Source organism: Rutilus rutilus (genome assembly GCF_951802725.1).
Source record: "Rutilus rutilus genome assembly, chromosome: 2".
NCBI lineage: Eukaryota > Metazoa > Chordata > Actinopteri > Cypriniformes > Leuciscidae > Rutilus > Rutilus rutilus.
Genome location: NC_140210.1, coordinates 56,214,588 through 56,234,808, shown reverse-complemented (window position 1 = coordinate 56,234,808; position 20,221 = coordinate 56,214,588). Strand labels below are relative to the sequence as shown.

At 40.0% G+C, this 20,221-nt stretch overlaps 1 protein-coding gene across 5 annotated transcripts in view; it reads right to left on the bottom strand.

Annotated features, from left to right (window-relative positions):
* The window catches only part of LOC311286325 (polymeric immunoglobulin receptor-like), a 127,228-nt gene that overhangs the window by 53,231 nt on the left and 53,776 nt on the right, over positions 1–20,221 (bottom strand). Inside the window, exons 1-3 of one of the 5 annotated variants that reach the window (XM_084402490.1) lie at positions 4,051–9,682; positions 3,647–3,952; positions 2,734–3,084 (exon numbers count right to left, since the gene is read on the bottom strand). The exons of 3 other annotated variants lie outside the window; for them this stretch is intronic. In XM_084402490.1, the coding sequence (XP_084258616.1) occupies positions 2,734–3,084; positions 3,647–3,952; positions 4,051–4,102 (709 nt within the window). In that variant the 5' untranslated portion in view covers positions 4,103–9,682. Of the gene's footprint in view, positions 1–2,733; positions 3,085–3,646; positions 3,953–4,050; positions 9,683–10,599; positions 10,654–20,221 lie in introns of those variants that run through there. One more of the 5 variants, XM_084402484.1, reaches the window with a different exon arrangement.

The window sequence follows — 20,221 nt, the reverse complement described above, 5'->3', positions numbered from 1 at the left end:
AATAAACATATGTCAGGACTTTTACTCTTTGGCCCCTGGATTATCCACCTCTGACAGTGAGCAAAAAGTGTATCCTCAGCGTATATCTGTGTGTGCACTCATACAGTGAGCTGACCATGTGACACCACTGTGACACCACTGTGAAAGTGTTGAGAAACAGGAAGTAGAATCTCCCCCCAGTGACTGATATTTGATCCGCCTCTTCTCATCCTGCTCAACATTTTCAGTTCACAATGAGCTCATATATTACTGACACTGTGAGAATCACCGTATGAGAATGGTGTGATATCACTGTGATCATGATCCCACGTGTTGACTGGGAAGGAAACATCTAAATGTGTCTGGCGTCGGGACATCTGCTAACAGTTTATCACTGCAAAGGTATTTCAGAATTCTTTTTACCCTTGAGCGAAGACAAAAAAGGGATGTTGCAATGATTATACGAGGGCCGTAAAGCTGCTTTATAAAGACAATAGAGTCAGTATTCAGCTCAATTCAGTTCAGTGTTGATTCAGTTCAACATCAGTGTGAATGTTCAAATATATGATTAATTGCAAATTCGTATCCGATCATATCAAGTATGTGCCAAGACACGTCTTTACAGTGCATAACGATTTGAATTCAGATCTGATCAAGAATCAGAAAGCAAAAAAACAAAAAGTGTGTCTGAAATGACAGTAAGGTGAGGGTTATTTCTGCACTTCTGTAAACAGAAATGCTTTCTCTGTGAACCTTACTAAACTGACAAAAACTAAAACAAGTTTTTACTATGGTTTTGGTAGCTTCCTGTTCTCTGTGGTTTTCATGTTTATCGGGCTGAATCTGCAGACTTCACCACAGCATGTTGCCTTAAAGGGACAGTTCACACAAAAATGAACACGCTGTAAGATGAAAAGCTGCAGAGAACCAGGAATGGTGCCAGGACATTGTTCATTAAGCTTACAGACATTTCCTTTAACCTTAAAACATTAATATGGAAAATTATTTATTAACAGTAAATTTGGTCCATATTTTTACTGTAAAATCTAATGTAAGTCTTACTTAAAAAAGAATGCAAACGGATTGCCTTAAAGGGTTAGTTCACCCAAAAATTAAAATTCTGTCAGTAATTACTCACCCTCATGTTGTTCCAACCGCGTAAGACCTTCGTTCATCTTCGGAACACAAATTAAGCTATTTTTGATGAAATCTGAGCCATGTTTCACTCCTCCATAGGCTTCCAGTGTGACCGAAACTTGCTGGCCCAGAAAAGTTATTAAAGAGATCGTTAATATAGTCCAAGTGACTCCAGTGGCTCAATCTTAAGTTTATCAAGCGACGAGAATACTTTTTGTGCGCAAAAACAAACAAAAATAACGACTTTATTCCACTATTCATTTCCTTCTCTCTGGGTGTCTAGTTGGTTCGCGTAGTGTTTTTGCGCAGCGCGTCTGTGTTACACGTCACCACGTAGGCTCACTATTGGCCGACGCCGGTCATGTGTGTGTTGCGTGATGACGTGCAACACAGACGCGCAGCGCAAACACACTACGAGGCCCAGAGAGAAGGAAATGAAAAGTGGAATAAAGTCGTTATTTTTGTTTGTTTTTGCGCACAAAAAGTATTCTCGTCGCATGATAAACTTAATGTAGTGCCACTGTAGTTACTTGGACTATTTTAACGATGTTTTAATAACTATTCTGGGCCGGTGAGTTTCGGTCACACTGGAAGCCTATGGAGGAGTCAAAATTCTGTCAGATTTCATCAAAAATATCTTAATTTGTGTTCCGAAGATGAACGAAAGACTTACATGGTTGGAACAACATGAGGGTGAGTAATTACTGACAGAATTTTCATTTTTGGGTGAACTAACCCTTTAAAAACCCAAGTAAAATAAGAATAGTATGTTGTACTGACAAAGCTTTAGTATAGTTCACTTACACAAGAATTCTAGTAACTAAAAGAACTGAGAGTACTTTACATTACTTCATTCATTCATTACTTTTTCATTTACTTTAGGTTTACTCTGGTAGCTACACTAAGTCAAATGTTTTTACCATGGTTGTGTTTTGCATGCTGAATGTTGAAGTCTGTGTGTGACTCAAGCATGATCTATACGGAACAAAAATATATGGGAATATACTGGGAATATAATATGATATATTACATAATACATTTACATATATGGGAAACTAGTGCTTATATTTATCAATATACTGCAATATAAAAACACATAAAACATTTATAAATTAGGACAAAAACAGCATTACATGTAATAATCAAAAAGTTTTATCCTTTATTGTGTACATGTATTGCACATTCATATTCCCATATAAATGTGAATGTATGTTCACTGCTCACACACACACACACACACACACACACACACACACACACGTAAATACACATTCATGGAATGAGTTACAACAGATTTCTAGTTCCCAGCATGCTTTGCTTCTGACTGTTAAAGGAGAGTATGTTAAAATTAAGTGTTATTTAATGTGTTTTGCTGAATATTAATATAGGGGAGATTTGTTAGTGTTTAATTTTCTATTATTTGGGAATTTAAAAGGTTTTCTGGTATGTCTGAGTTTGTGTGGTTACCATTGTGCTGAAAGATATTTTACCTTGAGTCACATTCAGATGCAAAATGACATTTATATGTTGATTTATTACATTATTAAAAGTCAGGAGGGATTTACATTCCTTATTTAGAGCTGTAAGGATTATTTAGTTAAACGAAACCAAACTCACCAGAAACATTCAGCTGAATCTCTTTAATGAAGGTTATGTGAGTAACTGATGTTTCTGAAGGTCGATGATCTGATTTATCTCTCTCCACTCCACATAAATAAACTCCACCGTCCGCTGCAGAAATATCTCTAATGGTCACAGTAAAATTATCTTTATGACTGTCAGACAGACTGAACTTCTCCTCAGATGATTGTGATGATCGTGAGCTCTTCAGAACATGGACAGGATCCTCGTTCAGTCTGTAGAAAACTTTGGTGTGTTTTTTAAACTTCTCATCATATTCACAGCGGAAAGTGATCGTCTTTTGTCCAAGATACCCGTCCCGGATATCAGACGTCCCACAACGAGACCCTGAAAATGATTTCAACAAAACCTTGTGACATGAACTTCAATCTAAAATATTATTAGTGTTATTAAAGGTGCACTAGGGAACTTTGTCCTCTCTATCGCCATCTCTGTGTGAAACATACAAAGTCATGATCCTTGCAGTGTTTTCCTTTTAATGTGTATTGTGGTTGTTTTTAGGTATATTTATAGTTGCCTGAGATCAGAGTCGTGACATCCTACATCAAGACATACTGACAGAGAAACACACATCTGAAAATGTAATCTGAACAGGGAAGTTTTATTTATTTATTTATTGTTACAGAGGAAACATGAACATGCAAAGAAGAATGACATATAACATACAACTTACATTTTCCCTGCATAATCCAACCTGACAGCTCGAAATATGGATTATTATTATAACCTGACCGTTTTGAATCAGTGTAAGGCATGGAAACTGTTTTGAATTTTTTTTCAGTAATTATTATTTATTTATTTTTTTGTTAATTTTTACTCAATCTTCTGTACTGCACCTTAATACCATAATAAATAATTGCTGTAGGAAGTTATAAAGTGTCACACGTACCTTTGTTCTCCACTAACTTAACATCATGACTCCATGTCTGATTGTTTCCACATGTATATTCCCTATAATCCTCTCTGCTGAGGTTCCTGATAAACACTGTGAAGAATCTGCTGTTTTCATCATCATACAGAGCGAATCTCCCGTTATAAACCCATCGACTCTGAACATCAGTACTGATGCCCATCTTACAGCTCCTGTCTCTGCAGAAATACTTCACTTTATTAGTCTTGCTCTCCTTCTTGTACATGCACTTGAACATTAAACTCCCTCCAGTGCATCCAAACACACTGAAACAAAGTACTTGACCTGCCAAACACAAGTTCATTTGCTCTGGGTTATTATATATCATCAATCTGGGTAATATAGTATATTATTTGACCCAGACTGAGCAGTGAAGAACTGACCTGAGATCAGGCAGAGGGTGATGAAGATGAAGAGGATGATGGCAGCCTTCATTCCAGATTGACTTCAGTCTCAGATATCCAGAGAAAAACCAGATCCGATCCCGATCCAGTGAAAGCAAGAACTGATCAAATGTGTTCCTTGAATGCGATGTAAGTCACTATCATTAGAAGTACACAGATCCTCCGTCAGTCTTTCTCACGTTTCTTCTTCCTTATTCTCTAACGGTTCCACCCAGATCTGCACTGTTAACAGGGCGGAGAGTGATGAGATATCTGTGAAAGATAAATGTGTGAAAGATACGTGTGACAGATAAAAAGAGAAACACAGGTGACAGAGGACACATCCGTATATTAATATAAACATATACATTAAGAGAGACAGAAGGGTGTAAAGACTTCATCCTGCATTCATCATGAAAACCACAGAGAAACTGACGTGTGTCAAACAGTTTTAGTAGACCTCAGTCATCTTTAAACATGCCAACATTTCAGGTAAGAGATCATACAGACGCACTGTGAGAATCTAATGTGCTTTGGATGTTGTGAAAGATCTCTAATACCCCTTTTCCACCAACAAGAACCGGGTGCTGGTTCAGAGCCAGAGCCAGAGCTGGTTCAGAGTTGGTTCGACTGACGAGCTTACTAAGAACCGGTTTGCCTTTCCACCGGCTAGAGAGCCACAACAGAGCCAGATCTTACGTCACTGTATACGTCTCATGTTGCCCAGCAACCGCTAGTGCGGTAGCGCCAAACACAAACACGCCAGGCTTGTTCGAGATGCATCGGCTTCTCGCAGATCGATCGCCGCATGACATAAAAGCACTGCGATAGCGATCTAAAAGCACAAGGAGTCGTATGCTCTCCAAACACTCCCGCAGCTCCGATCGGTCCTCGCCGCTCCGATGCATCTCGAACAAGCCATCAACAATAACGGACGTTGCAATACTATGGACGCTCATGGGTTTGCAAAAATACATCGGAATCCAACTCACGGTAACCCCGCCCCCAGCCCCTGACGCAAGCGGTTCTTTCTTGGCTCCGTTCTAGACCCTGCAATGATTTGGTGCTACTTAAGAACCAGTTTTACTGGTTCGGAGCTGGTGCTTTGGCGGTGGAAAAACAAAGAACCGATTTGAAACTAGGCTCTGGCTCCGAACCAGCACCAGCTCTGCCTTGGTGGAAAAGGGGTATAAGAGATTACTCCTGATATAAGAGCACTTCTAGGCCTGGTTTCACAGACAGGGTTTAGATTAGGCCACGATTAGGCCTTGGTTAAATTAGGACATTTAAGTAGCTTTTAGAAACGTGCAAAAAATATTGCTGATGTGCATCTCGAGACAAAACAACGACAGTGACATATTTGAAGATGCCAGTGCAAGTTTCATTTAAAACAGACATTTTAGTCTGGGACTAAGCTTAAGCCTTGTCTTTGAAACTGGGGTCAAGTGTAATTTGCATGTCATTTATTACTATCTATTTGTGGATCCCACATTATTTCACTTCTGCTTTCAGAGGAAATAAATATCAACCACATCTTGTAAACATTCTCTTGACACACATTGAAGGTTTTTTGCAGGTTTTCCCACTTACAAAGCATGGAGAAGTCTGTAATATTTATCATAGGTACTCTTCAACTGTGAGAGACGGAATCTAAAACAAAAATCCAGAAAATCACATTGTATGATTCATGTAGTTCTTGACCAGGTAACCAGGTTCTTGCCTCCTCGTTCCATCTGCACTCGGCCGCTAACGTTTGGAATTCGATGGGGTAATCGGAGACGGTCTTGATGTTCTGCCGAAGGTCGGCGAGCTGACGAGCTGCTTCGTGGCCAGCGACCGCGCGGTCGAACACCCGCCTCATCTCCTCCCCGAGTGCTTGGAACGAGGAGCAGCAAGAGTGTTGATTTTCCCACACCGCCGTTCCCCACAGAGCCGCGCACCTGGAGAGCAAGGTCATCACCAGTGCCACTTTAGACTGCTCAGAAGCGAATGTCACTGGCTGGAGAGAGAAGTAAATAGAACACTTTGTCAGGAAGGATCTGCAGAGATTAGGTTCGCCGGCATACCTCTCTGGTGTGGGGATGCGCGACTGTGGCCGGTTGATGTTGGAAGAATCCGGGGGAATGGACAGCGGGGCTGGCGCAGTGGGAGCTCTCAGACGTTGTAATTGAGAGGTGAGCTCGGACACCAGCGTTACCAGAGCCTGTATCGCCCGACCAGAGGCAACAATGTGTTCGTCCTGCCGATCCATACGGACGCTGTTGCTGGCGAACATCTCTTCCCTGGGGCACTCACTGAATCCATCACTTGGTCAGATGGTTCTGTCATAACTCAGAAGGAAACAGTCAAAGGATTCAGTTGCAAGTGAACAGGTCAGAATGGAAGCAGGCAGAAGAGGACTCAGGCTCGGTAATGCAGGGACGCAATGGGCAGATGTAGACGCAGGAACAGGTAGAAAATCCTCCGGGAAACCTCAGGAAATCCACTGCATGGAAGCAGGACTTGGAATGCAGGAGAAACACGGTGAGTAGTTCCTTGGTGAGCCTCAACAACCATCTGACAAAGACAGGACGAGGTAACAAACAATATATAGGACATCCTCATTCAGAACAGCTGGCGCTAATCAGCTCATCAGCCGTGATGATAAGCCGTGCTGATGAGCCGCGCCCACTCACACAACACGCACACGCATAGCGAGGGCGAGTCAGTAGGCTTGTTTGAGATGCGCCTTGCCTCGCCTGAAATGTAGTCGAGAGGCGGCTGCAGTGAGAGGAGGAGTGAAAAAAGCGCAGGCAAGCCGGACAGTTCTCTCTTCTCGCAGTGGATCTGACACCTGTGAGATCAAAGATGGATATCGCGGGATTCACGCTCGTGCACCGTGTTGCTAATAAACTGGATGTAATTCAAGTTCTGTTGCTTTTATATGAAAGTAAATATAATGAACAAGACACCCAAAGTACTTATCTAATTCCATTCCAAATACATGTTTATCAATCTTTTTTTTTTTTTTTATACAGACGTGTGTTTTCTTTTTAAATAAAAATTACATTGCATAACCCATAGAGATCGCACTGTCAGATAGTTTGGGAATATTCACACATAACGTATACACATAAAACATGATATCAGAGTTTTATAATCTTTTTTTTTTTTTTAAAGAGAACAATATATCACGGTTGTTTAGGCCAATGAGCATTAAGCTGTGTCGTCAGCAAGTCGTTTCCCATCATGCTTTTGATCAGCGCAGTTGGTGGAGATCAACTGCGCTCGACTGCAGAATACGACACGCCTTGCGGTCGCGAGAGTTTTTTGACATACGTCAGCATGACATCAGAGCAAGGCGGACCGCACTCGGACACATTTCTAACCGGCATGCATCTCGCCCTGATCACCGATGATCGGTTCTGCGCAGATTTTGCTCATCTCAAACAAGCCTATTGAATCCTTGAACCGTGACAGTTTCACTTCCATTCTTTCGGGGTTTATCAAGAAAAAAGTATACACTGTATTAATGAAAATGGTGGCGGGATAAATATACATTTATTCAGCATAGATTTTTAATTGAAAATGATGAGAATAATACAAACATATTGCTAAATCAAACCAGAACACAAGCACAATCATTAATACAAGTTACTAACAGTATTTTAATTTGTTCTTTTGAAGATTGAAATGTATTCTGCTGCTCAGTATTGGCAAGTTACAATGTAATTAGTTAAAAAGTAATACAAAAAATGAAATATCTATTACTGCCTTTCAGGCACTTCACTTGAGTTTCACATTTCTAAAATACATTTAAATCTTAGTGGAGAAAATGTAAATGAGGCTTATTTTCCTCTGCATGATAGACATCCCATTAAAACACTGACATTTATGACATCAAGTACATTTATAATTGTTATAAATATTGTCTTGCTCTTCCTCCGAGCTGATGCGCTCATCACAGATTGTATTGGCTTATTGCTCACAACATAATGTGTCACTTTTGGTAAACTGATGCTTACAAAGATTAAAGATTCTGTCATCAGTTTAACATTTCAGGAGAAGTCAATGTTTCCTTCTGTCTCTGAGAGAAACATTTCAGCTTCGGATTGAAGGGGGTGGAATAAACCTTTTCATGAACCGATCAAACGAAAGATTACACCATGTAAACGAGCTGTTCCGATTACTTTGAGTGTATGTCTTTCTGCGCATGCCTGGTTTTGCGCCAGATAATTCTGTCAGCTAACATAACGCCTTCTCTTTGTGATCCGATGTGTATTCTGATCACCGTATAATGTAGGAATATTTATACCCGATGCAAAAAACTATGCGCGCTAACCATTACCATAGTAAACATGGTATGAACGCTTGAAGAAATCAGACAAATCATATAAGTTATCTTAATCCTGTTTTTATTTTATCTCGTTATACTGGACTATCCTCTTTTAAATATAACTGTATCCTTCTGGGAGAGAGTGCTAAAGCTCCTCAGGTCAAATTTTTGGTGGCATATTTGTAGAAATTATCATTCTTTCTAAATGTGATGTAAATGTCCTGTAACTATACCAAATAAACAGAAACAGACGCGACTGAATAATTGTGTCCTCTTTCTTTTGTGAATGTTCACAAACGTCATAAACGGTAAACCACTTTATTTCTGTGTGACTAATGTGCAATTATGATACAAATTAATTCATTATGATCAATGTATCGCTTTTTATTGTAAACCTGTGGTAAAACATCTATTTTGGGTTTTAAATATTCAATTAAACAACAAAAATGGCAGCAAACGGTCGCTCTTGTTTTGCGATCACGCTGTTTCCAGTGATTTCTTTCTGATTAGTTTTCTGATAAAACTTTCATTTTATTGGTGAAAGATGGGTTAGTGTGACGTTGTTCCAGAGAGGCGTGTTACTGGCGTGTTTTAGTGAAGCGCTGTGGAGCTTCTGGCCCGACAGTGGAAACGCAGCAGATTTTGGGCACGGTGCTAACATTACTGGCCCGAGGCTATTAGCCCGGCACGGCCCGTTTAAAGCCCTGGCTCGCACTGGCCCGACAGTGGAAACGCGGTTAATGCCTAACATACAACTAACGCGACGATTAAGTGATGCACCATCTTGACAGGATTGAAAACGTGGGAAATAGTGCTAGCTTCCAGATCCGGCAGACAAGCTGTGTGCGCATGTCACAAAATGATTTCGATTGGAAGCGTCAGCACATGTAAACACCTGATAGGTTTAGATAACATCCCATGTAAACAGTCAACCGGAATCCGTCAATCAGAACGATCTCAATCAGAATAGCTAAAAAGTGTGCATGTAAACGGGGCAAGTGACCTGTAAGTGTCGTAACTGATCCATAACCTGTTCTAATAACTGATCCATAACCTGTTCTAATAACTGATCCATAACCTGTTCTAATAACTGATCCATAACCTGTTCTAATAACTGATCCATAACCTCTAATAACTGATCCATAACCTGTTAAAATAACTGATCCATAACCTGTTCAAATAACTGATCATAACCTGTTCAAATAACTGATCCATAACCTGTTCTAATAGCTGATCCATAACCTGTTCTAATAGCTGATCCATAACCTGTTCTAATAGCTGATCCATAACCTGTTCAATGACACTGAATTATTGCACGTGGCTCAGTCATTATTCTCAGTGACTGACAAGGTTCTAGATTTGAGTAAAACTCTAATGGTAAGTATAGTTTGGTGTGTTGCTGTGTTTGACAGATGCATAATCAGAGTGAATCTCGTTCTTGCTGAAGGAGACTGTAGCGTCACTGAGAGACTCTTCATGCTTCTGGAAACTGACAGATGCGTAAATGACCCTGTCAGAGGGGATTGTGGGTAACTGGCCTGATGAGTAAAGTGGATTCTGTGAATCAGAGGGGATTGTGGGTAACTGGACTGTCGAATATAGAGGAGTTGATGCAGGATCTGAGTCTTGAACCTGTAAGAGAAGCAAAATCCCCCAAACATGAAGTCTCAGTTTAAAGGTACAGCAAACATGCCCACTTATCTGACATCATGAAGCACAGATCAGCTCTGAAACTCACCATTTCATGATCTCCGGTCTCTCTTCTGTCTGATGATGAGATGATGCCTGTGTGAACAAGAGCCACATCTGAGACTGAGAAAATGAGAGATAATTTAACTGTGTGTGTATTTCTGAACAGCAGAGGGCGACACACTCAGATGTACTAAATCTGCAGTGTTGTGTGTGTGTGTGTGTGTGTGTGTGTGTGTGTGTGTGTGTGTGTGTGTGTGTGTGTGTGTGTGTGTGTGTGTGTGTGTGTCTCTCACCATGTTTACAGCTGTATTTTATTTTGAGCAACATGAGCACTAAACACACAGCCAGCAGGATCAAACCCACAGAAACCGCAACTATCACAGAGGAACCTGAAATCACACAAAGGGATTGTCACAGAGAAACAAGGTGAGATTATGACATCATGTACAAGTATTCTTACACATGCTGTACATCCATCACTCATCTTTATATCATAAGATCACTTTCAACTCAAACTGAGCAACAGATCTGCTGGATCTTACCAGACTTTCCTTCATCCTGGGATGTTTCTCTTTCAGGGTCAGGTGACGTTGTTTCTAAAAATACACAATCATACAGCGCCGATGGTCAAATTTATTAGAGGAACAAATTCAGTCATTATTTACTCAGATCATCTGTGGAATAGGGGTCGACCGATTAATCAGCCGTTTTTTTGCATTTTTTTAACATAATTGGCATCGGCCAATATCCAAGTATATCAAGCCGATTATTAGGCGGGCGCATCTGTGGGCAGTCTAGTGTTGTTGTTGTGGAACACGTGTTCGACGCACGCTGCGCCTAGAGTCATTCTCCAGCAGAGTGAGCAGACCTCATCCAGTGCCTAAGGAAGTTCCTTGGAGAAAACTCCTTTATATTTAATTAAAAACTTTTGATATGTTACTGCCAACTTCGAGAAAAAATATGAAAAGGCGACATGACGTTCGGCTACTTTGGATATTGATAGCGTAGTTGAGGTTGCATTAGCACAGCAGAAGGGTTGCTATCATGTCACAATAAATAAGCAAGAATTTTGCAATTACAGACAGTGAATCTGAAACTTTTATTTGTTCTGTTTGAGTGTCTTATATTTGAGAGGGTTGTCACTCAATGCAGAGAAAATAAGTAATAAAAAAGAGACCAACGCACTATAGGCTAGTGAAGGACTGGCTTTGCTTTGCTAGTGTCGTCGTCGCTAGGGTTGGGTAGCTATAGACAGACCCGGTGCTAATACGGCACTGGTGCCTTAACGACCGTTATCTACCGGACCGAATATCAATGCGGATTTCTGTGATTCATTTCGGTGCTACTGTTATGCCTGTGCTTCTCTTGGATGCTCTGAAAACGGACGTTAGAATAACCCCAGTCAACACGTTGATCTCACAGTGATCTCTCCATATGACCACAATGTGAGTTCACAGTGAGCTAAAAGTGTAACCTCACAGCGCACTCGCTGTGTGTTCATTTTATGGCCACAATATGAGGTCACCCCAGCTATAAATGTTATTGGATTTGAACATTTTAGTTGAAAATGAAAATTAGGTTGACGTCTAAACATTTGATGTCAGGCTCCAACTTCATTAAACAACTCCACAAACAGCATTACCAGCTTCACTTATTACTAACCAGACTGACTTTATTTCTGTCAGACGTCTACAAAAGTTTTTATTGAGAATTAACAGAGGTTTAACTCTAATGTGTTTCATTTGAAGTCACCATAACAGTGATTAGTGTTTCCATTAGTTGGGCTCTTAACTCTTATTATATCTTTTGTCTTTTTTGGCAGCTGTGACAGTGTGTTTGTCAAACACATTTACAGCAGCAAAGAAAGCTAAAGTGAAACGAGATCAGGTGATGATAGTTACCCGTTGATGGTTTTATAATCATCATGAAATAGACTGATTCACTGAGGTAATTTGAATCTAACAACTGTGTTGTACCAATAATATATTCTCATCACAAACCCTGTGTTACTGCAGCGTGAGGTCCAACAATATTATAACAATCAGTTAGAAGATTTTAACAAACATGAACATAATAAATGAATCCACCGTGACACACAGAGATATAAAAAATCAGCACATGAATCTCAACAAGGGTGACAATATATATATATTTTTTTAGATAAACAGATTAATTCATAACATCACTGAAAAGCTACTAAATGTCACAAAAAAAACAACAGCAAAAAATAAAAGCACATATTTAGAATTAAAATAATAGGACAATTCAGCTGCATAATCTATTCATGTTGCAATGCATGCTGGGAGTTTTGTACAATGATGGTACCCAGCATGCATTGCAGCAAGGTACTTTAGATTGTCACCATTGTTGAGATTCATACGTTGATTATTGATGTCTGTGTTTGTTATCGAACAGTAATTTTTCGTTCTCATGTTTGTTAAAATCTTCTAATTGATTGTTATAATATTGCTGGAACTCATGCTGCAGTAACACAGGGTTTGTAATGAGAATATATTATTGGTACAACACAATTGTTAGATTCAAATTACCTCAGTGAAACAGGTTACTTCATGATGATTATAAAACCATCAACAGGTAACCATCATCATCTGATCTCGTTTCACTTTAACTTTCTTTGCTGCTGCAAATGTGTTTGACAAACACACTGTCACAGTGGCCAAAAAAGATAAAAGATATAATACGAGTTAAGAGCCCAACTAATGGAAACACTATTCACTGTTATGGTGACTTCAAATGAAACACATTAGAGTTAAATCTCTGTTAATTCTCAATAAAAACTTCTGTAGACTTCTGACAGAAATAAAGTCAGTCTGGTTAGTAATAAGTGAAGCTGGTAATGCTGTTTGTGGAGTTGTTTAATCCTCCTCTGCTGAGATCTTCACAGATTTAATGTCTTCTTTTCTCTTCAGTTGATTTCATCTGAGACTGTGGCTGAAGTCAGTTGTAGTTCTTGTGCTTCTGCTCGTCTCTTTTTTCTGTTCTCTTCTTTCTTTCAGTGATTCTTTTTGTTAACAGGCTGAGATGACTTCATATTTAATATACACAGATTTTGTGGCTCAGATAAGGTCCAGTTCTGGTTTATTTCTTTGCTCTCGGCTGACATGTGGCATTGCTATGGCCTGCTTGTGGCCCAGATTTGGCAAACAGGAGTGGCCCACCCACAGTTGGTCACAGTTTGAGCACACAGTGAGAGCGCTGTGAGGTTACACTTTTAGATCACTGTGAACTCAGATTGCCGACGGTGTGACCACATGGTGACATCACTGTGAGATCAAAGTGTTGACTGGGACAGAAACATTGCTTCGCTGCACGTGATGCTAGTCAGCAGCTAACTTTAGCATACCGTTAGCTAGCTGGATTAAACACGGTTAAAATGCTGGCCAAACAGTGTAATATGTGACAGTATTTCACTGTAGACTAGGGGTGGAACGGTACATGTATTCGTATTGAACCGAAACGGTACGGGCGTCATGGTTCGGTGTAATACACGGTATAAAAATAAATAAAACGTGCAAATTTGTGTAATGCGGAACTACTGTTAGATACGCGGGTTCTTTAGGGACACCTAATCTGTAGCCCCGCCTTAGCTCTGAAGCAGGCTGCGATGTAAAGATTGCAATGCTGGAATATGGTGTGTGTGTGTGAGAGAGAGAGAGGCGCGGGCGCGATCGAAAAGTCGCGTGTGTTTAACCCTCTGGGGACCAAAAACGCGCCCGCGCGTTTTGCTCGTTTTTTTTTTTAGCAATGAAAATAAACACTAAATGCTCTGTTAATTTTGATCTTTCATTTTCGTGTAATACATCAATCGATCCTGTTCAGTTTCTATTTTTTTTCTGTATACTCACAATAAAAATAAAGTGTTTTGCTTTTTGACAAATAAAGAAAAATTAACATGATGCGATTTCTGCCTTCTCTCTGTCAGTAAACTCCCATTTGAAACGCGTTCGAAAATGATCTATAACTCCGCGAAAATTCAGTCAAACAGGCAAACAGACCCACGGGCATAAAGCTTGAGATCGCATCTTTTAAATGAAGTAATTTATATAAAAAACAAATATTCTCAGCTTCTGTAATCTGTATAAAAAGAGAGCGATTCCAGTCGAGCTCATTACGAGCCATTCAAAAGTAATTTGACCACTCCCCGGAGAGCGCGTGCTATTCAAACGCAAATTCTGAGAACCATTTCAGTCTGTGAAACGCCCCCACATCAGCTGTAAACAAAGCGCGTCGCAATCGAGTGAGGCATAATATATCCTACCTTATGGAGAAAAGTTTATGGAGAAAAGTTTCCTCTGATATGAGGAGCAATATCTCCTGATATGAGGAGCAGATCCCGCTGAGGAGTGAGGTAGGCTGTTTTCTTTTCTCAAGTGTTGATGTGGAATAACGTTATGGAATAACGTTAGTGTAGGCCTATGCAAACCGCAAAAAGATGAATCGCATTTCTATAATATGACTCGCCTTTCTGTGAGATGAATGAAGGGTACATATTTGAAAAGACTGTTTAGCCTAAATATGAATCGCGTTTCTGTGAGATGAATGAAGGGTACATATTTGAAAAGACTGTTTAGCCTAAATATGAATCGCGTTTCTGTGAGATGAATGAAGGGTACATATTTGAAAAGACTGTTTAGCCTAAATATGAATCGCGTTTCTGTGAGATGAATGAAGGGTAACGTTGTAAAGACTGTTTAGCCTAAATATGAATCGCGCGTCTGTGTGTGAAAGAATAAACTGCTTTGCTATAGCCTACTGAGATGAGTAAAAATCGACTGGAATATGTTGAAATAAAATGTATTTGTATAAGCAACGTATTAAACTGCAAATTAGCATTTATATGCCCTAATATTTCATAAAAACAACGTTACAGTCAGTCACTTGTTGACTAGATTTGGGTACAGTTTTTAGGCTACTGTAGAATATACTGCCACATCAAATAATCTTTTGTTTAGCAATTTCTGCTCATATCTAACAATATATATATAACTATATATAACTATATTATTTATATATATTATATATATTTATATATATTATATATATATATATATATATATATATATATATATATATATATATATATATATATATTTGCTATATTCAAACTAATGAATACATATGATAAAATGTAGGCCTATAATCTTTTTTCTTTTTCTTTTTTACAAAGAAAGAGTACACTTGAAATATTGTTGAAATTGTAATTATTGTTGTAATTGTAACATTTTTAATAAAATAGCAAAACATATTTACAAGATAGATGTAAGCGAAATCTTAAATGGTCAATATAAGTCTTCTTCTAAATATATCTTTTGTCCTTGCATTGTGGCTCAGTCAGTTATAACTGCCTCAACCGCGTTAAGTTTAAGACTGCTATAAGTCTGATTTTTAGGAAGGGAACCACCAACTTACTTTTACATAGCACTAAACTAAACCAGGTATAAATTACATGAATGAGTCAGGCAGTAAAATGTGTTTTTGTCAGTTTATGTAAACCACCCAAAAATACAGTAGACCTGGGTGAATGTGGAAAACAAAACAAACAATGAGTACAGAATGAAAGAAAACCAACTGTTTTGATGTAAACAGGTTCAGCAGCATGGGGTATGGATCTGGAGTCAGTGCAACCACATAGCATGAGTCCAAAGTTACGTGAAAGCCTTATCTGGTATAGTCCATGGATACACAATATAGTCTGTTGAAGATGAAGATGGTGGTCTCGTTACAATCCTTGTGCATAAGATCCAAGCGATCCACAAGGTGAAGTAATGAAACAGTTTGTGAACGGAAATCCTCCTTTGATCTCCAATGAATGAATGACAGTAATATAAAGGTTAGTGGCTACAAAGAGTCCTTCTACAACAACAACAACAAAAAGATACAAACTTGACATTAGCAGTGCATCCAGTTAGCAAACACTCGTAAAGAACACAGAAAAAGTATGTGCAATGGCTACAAACTAATACAGAAACCACACCCAAAAATATGTAGAATAAATAAATCTTACTTTGATTGAGCTTGAAACCAAAGTTTCCCAATCAGGACTTAAAGTGGATTGTGGTAACACAACAGGTAAGCCATGCTTCCTCTGCCCAACAAATCTGACTTGTTCTACTACCCATGTGATTATATACCATCCACTAAAGCACCCTATCGCCTCTGGTGGAGTGTAGTAGTAGTACACAGGCCTGAGCCTGTTACATACCCCCCCCTTCAGAAGTAGGCTTGTCATAACCATGACAAGTCTTTATGTTTTGTACATGGTAAGTTTCAACCTTGTGAAGATCATCAAGCAATGCAACTGAATAATTTACAGGTCCGAGACATCTAACAACTTTTGCAGGGCCTTTCCATTTTGCTGAAAGTTTTGCCATAAACCCTTCCTCTGCTCTTGACAGAGGATGAGTCCGTACCCAGACTACATCCCCCACCCGATAACGAGTCTGTTTACGGTGTTGGTTGTAGTAGCGTTTCTGCTTGATTTGGGCTTGTTCAATGTTCTCCTTTACCAGTTTGATGAGGTTTTGTTGTCGCTCAAGGATTGAATAGGCAGGGTTATTGGGGTCAGGTGGTTTATATAAGGCTCTCTCCAATGGTCCCTTCAACTTTCGACCCAGTGCCACTTCTGCAGGTGTGTATCCTGTACTCTCATGCCACGCCGTGTTAATTGCAAACCGAAACTCAGGCAACCATCTATCCCAATGACGATGCTGGTCACCGACGTAAGATGCTATCATTGTCTTTAGATTCCGGTTGACACGTTCAGTCAGATTTGTTTGGGGATGATAGGCCGTTGTCAATTTTTGTATAACACCCCACTGCTTGCATACTAGGTTGATAAGATGCGAGGTGAATTGTGCCCCCCGATCAGACACCAGATAAGATGGAGTACCCCATCTGGTGAATATTTCCTCGACCAGAATCCTTGCTATCTGAGGTGCTCTTGCTGCTCTTAAAGGAAACAACTCAACCCATTTGGAACAATAATCAACGATGACTAGAAGGTGTTCATTTTGTTTTGTACTTCGAGGGAATGGTCCCATCAAGTCAATACCAAGCATATGTCCTGGTTCGACAACAGGAGTAGATTGCAAATGGCCAGAAAGTTTTGAGAGAGAAGGCTTGTACTTTTGGCAGGTAGGACATTCTTTACAATGTTTCCACACGTCCGCTCTCAAGCTAGGCCAATACACTACCTCCAGGAGTCGGAGAAGTGTCTTTAACCTCCCCAGATGACCACTGAGCGGGTTGTCGTGTGCGTAATGCAAGAATTCTTCCCGGTACATTGCTGGAATGACTAATTGCAACTTCTGCCCATTCTGACCGTCGGGTAAACTGCGAAATAGAAATCCATTTTGTAGAACATAATGAACTCGAGATATGTCTGGAACAGTATATGACTGTGCCTTAATAATTAACTCCTTAAGTTCTGCATCAGTCTGCTGAGAGGTGCCAATTTGAGTGAGATCTACTGGCATGTCAATGGGAAGTGCAGTGGTCTTATTGGCCTTCACTACAGCAATTATATCAGGTGAAGTGCGATTAACTTGGGTTCTGGACAATACATCGGGTACAACATTACACTGTCCTTTCCGATATTTGACAGTAAAGTGGAACCCTTGCAACCGTATAGTCCAGCGGATGAGGCGTGAAGATGGCTTTGGATGTTGAAAAACCCAGGTTAGAGCTGCATGATCTGTAACCACTTCAAATAGACGACCCTCAAGATATGGCCTCCACTTCTCGACAGCCCATACAACCGCCAAACACTCCTTTTCTGAAACAGAGTAAGCCTTCTCTGGTCCTCGTAACAGTCTGGAAGCATATGCTATCACGTGCTCCTCTCCTTCTGATTCTTGCGTAAGTACCGCTCCCAAACCAAGCTCGCTTGCGTCGGTTTGAACTTTAAAAGGTTTGTCAAAATCAGGTGGAATCAAGACTGGTGCTTGTGTGAGATCTTGTTTGATGGTGTCAAATGAATGCTGGCAATCTTCAGTCCAAGACCAGGTAGAATTTTTCTGTTTCAGTGCATGTAAAGGAGCCGCTTTATCAGAGAAATGTGGTATAAAACGATGGTACCATCCTGCTAACCCTAAAAATCGTTGTACTTCCTTAAGTGATTGGGGTGTTGGGAACGAATTGACTGCAGCTACTTTGGATGGATCAGTTTTTATGCCCTCACCTGAAACAACGTGTCCTAAAAACGAAAGTGATCTTTGGATGAGATTACATTTTTTTAGGTTGAGGGTGAGGCCTGCAGCATGAAAGCAATGGAAAACTTGGCTGAGATGTTGAAGATGTTCCTTCTCATTCTGGGAAAACACCACAACATCATCAATGTATATGAGACAGCACTTGCCTTTGAGCTCTCTCAATACATGCTCCATTAATCTCTGAAAGGATGCCGCGGCATTTTTCAGCCCAAAAGGAAGCCGTAAAAATTCATATAGCCCTGCTGATGTAACAAATGCAGTTTTCTGGATACTATCCTTCTCCATTTCCACCTGCCAATATCCACTTTTCAAATCAAGAGTACTAAACACGGTTGCTCCGTGTAGCGACTCTAAGATATCCTGGATCTGTGGCATTGGATATGCATCAAGGTATGTCTTAGCATTAAGGCCTCGGTAATCCACACAAAATCTTGAACTTCCGTCTTTTTTTGGGACTACCACCACTGGTGAAGCCCAAGGAGAAATAGATGGCTGAATTATCTCTTTGGCTAACAAGTCCTTAACTTCTGAGTCGATGAACCTTTGTTTGTCTATTGAAACCTTGTAGGCACGTTTTCGTACTGGAACCTCATTGGTAGTGATGATACAATGTTTTACCAGACTTGACTGTCCAATCTCGTGTGTGCAAACTGATGGCCATTCTAACATTAAATCCTCCAGCTGTCCCTTAAACCGTTCACTGGTGTCCGCTTGTTGTCGGAGTTGGCGGATGGAATGTAGAGTTTCATCAGATATCGTAGGAGTGGGTAGAGCAAGATAAAAATTCACTGTTGAATGGCCTTCATTGATTAGAAATGGGTAAGTGTTCCCTTCAGTATTTTCTTTTGAAGGTAAACTGTACTGTACTTTTTGAAAATCTAACTTTATTCCCGAAGTGAGCAGAAAATCCATACCTAGGATGATCGGTACCGTTAAGTCTGCATCATTCAAGATAAACAGTGTCAGTTTCACAGGTTGTCCTTGAATCTCACACCTCCATTCTACCTTACCAATGGCTGTCTGACGCTGTCCATTGGCAAGCAGAAATGACTGTCCGTTACTCGACTGGAATTGTTCCTCTTTGCATAGTTGTTTCCAAAAGGATTTTTGGATAAGTGACAAGGTGCTGCCAGTATCAACCATGGCTTTGAAGTATCTGTCTTGTAGGATGATGGGAATGGTGACTGTCTTTAAATCAGATTGCACAGCGGTATCATGGGATTGGACTAGTCTAGTATTAGCGTGCAGAGGTTTTCGTTGAAGATCTTGAGAGGATTGGGGTTTCCTCTTTTGTTCTTCCACATTGACCTGACTCCAGTATCTCTTTGACTCATCGAAATCTCTTTCTATCTGTGTTCCTATTCTAACCAACTCTCCAACCTCTTTAACTGTACCCCTTAGCAAACTCGCAAGACGTGGGTTGCAATTTCGTAGAATAGCTTGGACAACTTCTTTCTCAGGCATTTCACTCTTCCACCTCAAACATAAGGCTCTATATTGGAAAGCAAAATCCCTGATGCTCTCCTTCGCCCCTTGTTTTCTCTCAAGTAGTTTCCTTGCAGCAACCTCCTTATAATCTTCACTTAAGAATGAGAGCAAGAACGTTTCTTTAAACTGCTTCCAATTTTGCACATTTCTACGTTCAGCAAGCCACCAGTCTTTTGCTGTACCTTTTAATACAGCCGTGAGTGAAGCCATTATTTCACACTCACTGAGAGGACGAATAGCAAAATATTCCTCGCATCTTTCAATGAATACAACTGGATCTTCTTCCTGGCTATTACTAAAATTAGGAAAGTCAAGCTTCACGGGCGGATTATGTTGCATTGTGAGTTGGCTTTCAGAAATCGGCAAGTGGCTATACTGAATGCTATACGTTTGATCTCTTTGTTTAGGAACAAAATGGGGTACTGAAGGTCCTGGAGTGTGATGA